Here is a 7496-nt window from a genome sequence, read left to right as displayed (position 1 = left end):
GGAAACGTCAACCGGATGCTTCACATTTATACATCAGGTGAAATATCTGGCTCATTGTTCTATCTGTGGTGTGGTTGTGTTATTAGGTGGTGGGCAGAAGCTGAAAATAGTGAAGTTAATCGAGGAGGAGCAGATTTGTTTGTATTATGACAGCAAAATACTCTTATGATGACTATAACATTTGTTGGCACCTTCAATTCTTGCACATTTTCTCATAAAAAGTATACTGAACAAAAATATAAATGCAACATGCAACAATTTCAAAGATTTTACTGAGTTACAGTTCATATATATATATAAGGAAATCAGTCAATGGAAATAAATGAATAAGGCCCTAATCTATGGATTTCACATGACTGGGGAGGGGTGCAGCTATGGGTGGGCCTGGGAGGGCATAGGTCCACCCACTGGGGAGGGGTGCAGCTATGGGTGGGCCTGGGAGGGCATAGGTCCACCCACTGGGGAGGGGGTGCAGCTATGGGTGGGCCTGGGAGGGCATAGGTCCACCCACTGGGGGAGTCAGGTCCAGCCAATCAGAATGAGTTTTTTCCACACAAAAGGACTTTATTACAGACAGAAATACTCCTCAGTTTCATCAGCTGTTCGGGCGGCTGATCTCAGACGATCCCTTAAGTGAACAAGCCGGATGTGGATGTCCTGGGCTGGTGTGGTTACACGTGGTCTGTGGGATCGGCTTATGGTAGAGAAATTGACATTAAATTCTCTGGCAACAGCTCTGGTGGACATTCCTGCAGTCAGCATGCCAATTGCACACTCCCTCAAGTAAGTACTGTTTCCTTCTCCTCTTCCAACATGACAGATATCTCTCCCTCCTCCTTCACTCCAAGAACGGCATCCTCCTCTCTCTCTTCTTCTTCTTCTTTCACTGTAACTTCCTCATCTTCTTTCTTTACTGTGACATCCTCCTCTTCCTTCTCCTCTTTCACAACAATGTTCAGCCACAGACCCTCTTTCTCCATCCAGCAGACCTCCTCTTCTTTAGCAGGAGGAGAGTAGCTTAGTGAGCTCATGGTCGGGATGTTAGCTAGCTAGTTAGCATTAGCCTAGTGTTACTTAGCCAGATAGGAGGATGTTTGCTAGCTTGTTAGCATTAGCCTAGTGTTACTTAGCCAGATAGGAGGATGTTAGCTAGCTAGTTAGCATTAGCCTAGTGTTACTTAGCCAGATAGGAGGATGTTTGCTAGCTTGTTAGCATTAGCCTAGTGTTACTTAGCCAGATAGGAGGATGTTAGTGTGGTATTATTTTATGTATCATGAAGGCAAATGTAGGGAAAGGTCAAAGGTAAAATAATAATATTAGTAATAAGCATGGATATGTTGTAAAATTGAAAATCTATATGCCTTGGAGTGTTTATGGATTGAGAGCCAGTTGAATATAGAGCAGAGATAATTATGTGTTTTTCATAAAAACTCCCTGCAGCTGGGTTGGGAATGTCAATGACGTGATGGCTGTGTGGAGATTGAAGTAACAATGGAACTAGTGTTAGCATTTCTTTATGCTTATGACCTTATGACCTGACACATGGCCACATTCACATCATCTCAGGAGCTGGGGAGGATGATGAATGATAAATGTTTTATAATGTGTTATGAAATGATAATGGTGGAAACAGAATGAACATGTTTGATATTTTATAATCCAGATATATGTTTAAATAATGAATATAGACATTAAGTATATGATGTGTTCTTTCACAGGGGGCTTTTAAACTGTGGCCATGGGGTTGTTATAGACATCTGGTTTGCATTTACATTAGTTTTTTTAAGAAGGGGCTTTTGAGAAGGGGCCTAGGCACGCAGCCAATAGAATGATCGAATGAGAGGGGTGGTACCGAACTAAAAAAGTTAGGAATGTACGAATGTTTTTTCATGTGGCTATATAATTGAGCTCTTGGCCAAAAAGGGACAGTCTTTGTCTCTTTGGAGAAAGGCTCGGCTTTGTTTGTTAATAAAGTCTAAATTCTTAAATTCACAGGCTCTGATGTCTTGAGAGATATTTTTGAGTTGATTATCTAGTCAAATGTTTCTACAACATAATCTAGCTTGTTAGCATTAGCCTAGTGTTACTTAGCCAGATATGAGGATGTTCGCTAGCATTAGCCTAGTGTTACTTAGCCAGATAGGGAGGATGTTAGCTAGCTTGCTAGCATTAGCCTAGTGTTACTTAGCCAGATAGGAGGATGTTAGCTAGCTTGTTAGCATTAGCCTAGTGTTACTTAGCCAGATAGGAGGATGTTAGCTAGCTTGTTAGCATTAGCCTAGTGTTACTTAGCCAGATAGGAGGATGTTAGCTAGCTTGTTAGCATTAGCCTAGTGTTACTTAGCCAGATAGGAGGATGTTAGCTAGCTTGTTAGCGTTAGCCTAGTGTTACTTAGCCAGATAGGAGGATGTTAGCTAGCTTGTTAGCGTTAGCCTAGTGTTACTTAGCCAGATAGGAGGATGTTAGCTAGCTTGTTAGCATTAGCCTAGTGTTACTTAGCCAGATAGGAGGATGTTAGCTAGTTAAGATGAGCTACTAGCCTAGTGGTAGGCTATTCTAGCTATTCAGCCAGCTGATTAGTAACTTACATATGAAATAAATGGGGTAACTATCTATACAACATATATTTTCTTAAACACAGTGAGTAATATACACCGAAATAATCCCAAGAGCTATAATGTTTTGGCTATGTTGTCTAGCAAGCTTCCAAAGTCAAAAACATAAATCAGAACACAGCCTCTCTATTCTCTCATGGGATTTCAGGTCCTCTGACTGGGAAAATGTCTTTCCACAATGAGAGCAGTGGTATGTCTTCTCCTCCTGTGTTTTAGTATGTTGGTAGGGCTTTTCTCCTGTGTGTGTTCTCTCATGCATTTTCAGGCCCCATGATCGGGTAAAACTCTTTTCACACTGGGAACATTGGTAGGGCTTTTCTCCTGTGTGTATTCTTCCATGCACCTTCAGGCTCCCTAAATGAGTAAAACTCTTTCCACAGTGGGAACAGTGATAAGGCTTTTCTCCTGTGTGTGTTCTCTCATGCATTTTCAGGCACCATGATCGGGTAAAACTTTTTCCACAGTTGGAGCACGGATGTCGTCTCTCTGGTTTGGGCGTCTCTGGGTCTGGTTCCCCTGAAGGACTCTTCCCGCTGTCAGAGTGAGAGTCTGGTCTCTCTCCTGCCAAAGACAGACATATAATTTAGCTAAACAGCGACCTGAATGAAACCTCCACATGATAAAACCGTCTTCCTATGAGGTTTAATCCAGACTATATCCCACAATAGCCTGAGGTCAGTCTTCACAACACAATAAAAAATAAACTTGAGATGTAGAGCTTCAAATCTAATCTTGCTCTCATGGAATGTCATGTTTTAGGCTGATCAGAGCTCTATAATAATAGATAATGTCATGTTTATAGGCTGATCAGAGCTCTATAATAATAGATAATGTAATGTTTATAGGCTGAGCAGAGCTCTTTAATAATAGATAATGTCATGTTTATAGGCTGATCAGAGCTCTATAATAATAGATAATGTCATGTTTATAGGCTGATCAGAGCTCTATAATAATAGATAATGTAATGTTTATAGGCTGATCAGAGCTCTATAATAATAGATAATGTTTATAGGCTGAGCAGAGCTCTTTAATAATAGATAATGTCATGTTTATAGGCTGAGCAGAGCTCTTTAATAATAGATAATGTCATGTTTATAGGCTGATCAGAGCTCTATAATAATAGATCATGTCATGTTTATAGGCTGATCAGAGCTCTATAATAATAGATCATGTTTATAGGCTGAGCAGAGCTCTATAATAATAGATAATGTCATGTTTATAGGCTGATCAGAGCTCTTTAATAATAGATCACGTCATGTTTATAGGCTGATTAGAGCTCTATAATAATAGATAATGTCATGTTTATAGGCTGATCAGAGCTCTATAATAATAGATCATGTTTATAGGCTGATCAGAGCTCTATAATAATAGATAATGTCATGTTTATAGGCTGAGCAGAGCTCTATAATAATAGATAATGTCATGTTTATAGGCTGATCAGAGCTCTATAATAATAGATAATGCCATGTTTTAGGCTGATCAGAGCTCTAAAATAATAGATCATGTTTATAGGCTGATCAGAGCTCTATAATAATAGATAATGTTTATAGGCTGAGCAGAGCTCTAATAATAGATAATGTCATGTTTATAGGCTGATCAGAGCTCTATAATAATAGATCATGTTTATAGGCTGATCAGAGCTCTATAATAATAGATAATGTCATGTTTATAGGCTGATCAGAGCTCTATAATAATAGATAATGTCATGTTTATAGGCTGATCAGAGCTCTATAATAATAGATCATGTTTATAGGCTGATCAGAGCTCTATAATAATAGATAATGTCATGTTTATAGGCTGATTAGAGCTCTATAATAATAGATAATGTCATGTTTATAGGCTGATCAGAGCTCTATAATAATATATCATGTTTATAGGCTGATCAGAGCTCTATAATAATAGATAATGTCATGTTTATAGGCTGAGCAGAGCTCTATAATAATAGATAATGTCATGTTTATAAGCTGATCAGAGCTCTATAATAATAGATAATGCCATGTTTTAGGCTGATCAGAGCTCTATAATAATAGATAATGTTTATAGGCTGAGCAGAGCTTTATAATAATAGATAATGTCATGTTTATAGGCTGATCAGAGCTCTATAATAATAGATCATGTTTATAGGCTGATCAGAGCTCTATAATAATAGATCATGTCATGTTTATAGGCTGATCAGAGCTCTATAATAATAGATAATGTCATGTTTATAGGCTGATCAGAGCTCTATAATAATAGATCATGTCATGTTTATAGGCTGAGCAGAGCTCTATAATAATAGATCATGTTTATAGGCTGATCAGAGCTCTATAATAATAGATAATGTCATGTTTATAGGCTGATCAGAGCTCTATAATAATAGATAATGTCATGTTTATAGGCTGATCAGAGCTCTATAATAATATATCATGTCATGTTTATAGGCTGATCAGAGCTCTATAATAATAGATGATGTCATGTTTTAGGCTGATCAGAGCTCTTTAATAATAGATAATATCATTTTTATAGGCTGATCAGAGCTCTATAATAATAGATAATGTCATGTTTTAGGCTGATAAGAGCTCTATAATAATAGATAATGTCATGTTTTTTAGGCTGAGCAGAGCTCTATAATAATAGATAATGTCACGTTTATAGGCTGATCAGAGCTCTATAATAATAGATAATGTCATGTTATAGGCTGACAATAATACAGTGCATTCGGAAAGTATTCAGACCCCTTGCCTTTTTCCACATTTTGTTACAGCATTATTCTAAAATGCATGTTTTGATTTGTTTATTCTGATAAATCTAAACCCAACATCCCATAATGACAAAGCAAAAACAGGTTGTTAGAAGGTTTTGCAAATTTATTTTAAAAAAATAAAATAAAATAAAAATACCTTATTTACATAAGTATTCAGACCTTTCTATGAGACTCGAAATTGAGCTCAGGTGCATCCTGCTTCCATTGATTATCCTTGGTCCTACAACTTGATTGGAGTCCACCTGTGGTAAATTCCATTGATTTGACATGATTTGGAAAGGCACACATCCTGTCTAAGGCTGAACGATTTTGGAAAATAATCTAATTGCGATTTTTTGCCCCCAATATTGCGATTGCGATTTAATATGCGATTTAATTTATTTATCCTTTTTCCCCCTACAAAACATAATGAATGATTTAAATATGACCAACACAATAGTATATACATTTAGTGTGAAATGTTCTTTCCCATAGGCTGGGTCTATTTGTTAGAATTAAATTCAAACATGTATGACTTGAAATAAATGACATTTTTATTGAACTGCTCATTACAGAAACATCTGTGGCTTTGCCACTGTGCATTTAAATAATTTAAACAAAGGCATGAACTTTGTAAACACTGTGTGCAAAAGGTACAGTCTTAAGAAAAAAATAATTTTAAATTGTATGTATCTTACTGCTCCCAAGTCAGTAACATTTCACACAACTGAAACAAGGAATTTGCTTTGAAAATATTTTGTAAAATCAAAGTAAATAAAGTTATAAATAAAAAATGAGAAATGCACTTTTAATTTAGACAAACTATTTTTTATAAACGATTTGAATATTATAATATAAAATAGATGAGCCTCACTTATCTCAAGTACACAACAATAACACACCACACAGACTAAAGTTCACTACGAGTATGGCACTGCCAGCCATACTTATCCAACAGTTCTGTTCTCAGTGGCTCACAGGTTTTTTGCTAAGAAAACCAGAATATTGACTTTTTCTGGCTTCAAGGATGAGCGAGTGCAAGTCACAATATTCCCTCCTGTGCTAAAAAAGACGCTCTGAGGGAGCGCTTTGTAGCAGGTACACAAAGATACTTGCGTGCCATGGTGCACAACTGTGGGTAGCTGATCTTGTGCACCCTCCACCAAGCCAATGGATCATCTTCTCCATCAATGGTAGGAGTCATCAGGTAATTGTTTATCTCTGCCTCTGCGACATCTTCAAGATTTACAGGCAAAGAAGGAGAGGCTGAACTGGTCTTGAAAAAAACTGCCAAGAGACCTCTTCGTCTTTTCCCCAAGGACTGTGCACTTTGAGGCATCTGAACAGTTTCAGTACGAGACCTCTTCTCCTATTAGATGAAAACAACAGCCATTAGTTTTCCAGTTAGATTTTACAGAAAATTTTTGTTTTTGTGAAATACATAATTATTTACCCAATGATATGTACGTTGTGCCAAGTCTACTATCTCTGTCTTCAGACGAGTCTTGATAGCAGGGATGTTGTCTGTACTGATGTACTGTATTTTGAACCTAGGGTCCAGGAAACAGGCAACATCCAAAAGCTCCTGGATGTTTGGGTCTCCATATTTGTTATTGAGGTATGCTAGGACTTTGGTTTTTATTGATTTAGTCAGGTCAGTGTCCTCAGCATCTTCAGCCAGGACTGATGTGGCAAAAAGGTGGAGAACTGGCTTGAGGTAGGAGATGCTTACATACTCCTCTCCAGAAAGAGCATCAGTAAACTCCAGTAGAGGATGCAGTGCCTTGTGAATCGACTCCAACACGTCAATATCCTGCCAGGTTGGGATAAGGGAGCGTGCATATCGATCTCCAGACAATACCTGAGAAATGGCTTTGGCCTGTTCAAGCACTCTGGCAATCATCATTTCTTTAGAACCCCATCTTGTTGGGCACTCGCTATGAGGTTGTGCTCAGGGAGTTTGAGCTCTCTCTGTGCCTCCGTCAGGGCTGCTTTCTTCTTCCAACTGTGGGAAAAGTGCCCCACCAGCTTCCTGCACAGTGCTGTTGCCCTTGACACTCTGTCATCTTTGAGTGCATTTTCTAAAAGAAATAAAAAGTAGTGTATTACACACAATTTGAGTTTTGATACAAGGCTCTCACTATTACACACTCAAAT

At 37.9% G+C, this 7496-nt stretch overlaps 1 protein-coding gene across 1 annotated transcript; it reads right to left on the bottom strand.

Moving 5' to 3' along the window:
• Window positions 1-6381: 6381 nt before the first annotated feature.
• Window positions 6382-7269, bottom strand: LOC123485002 (E3 SUMO-protein ligase ZBED1-like). Its single transcript, XM_045215838.1, has 2 exons — window positions 6793-7269; window positions 6382-6708 (listed from the first exon to the last, which is right to left on the bottom strand). The coding sequence occupies exons 1-2, from the start codon at window positions 7243-7245 to the stop codon at window positions 6382-6384; spliced, it is 780 nt and encodes a 259-aa protein (XP_045071773.1). The 5' UTR covers window positions 7246-7269.
• Between the last annotated feature and the right edge of the window lie 227 nt (window positions 7270-7496).

The sequence above is a fragment of the Coregonus clupeaformis genome, unplaced genomic scaffold, assembly GCF_020615455.1.
Source record: "Coregonus clupeaformis isolate EN_2021a unplaced genomic scaffold, ASM2061545v1 scaf0530, whole genome shotgun sequence".
Lineage (NCBI taxonomy): Eukaryota > Metazoa > Chordata > Actinopteri > Salmoniformes > Salmonidae > Coregonus > Coregonus clupeaformis.
Note: the sequence above shows the minus strand (reverse complement) of the source record. Positions and strands in the feature narration are given on the sequence as shown.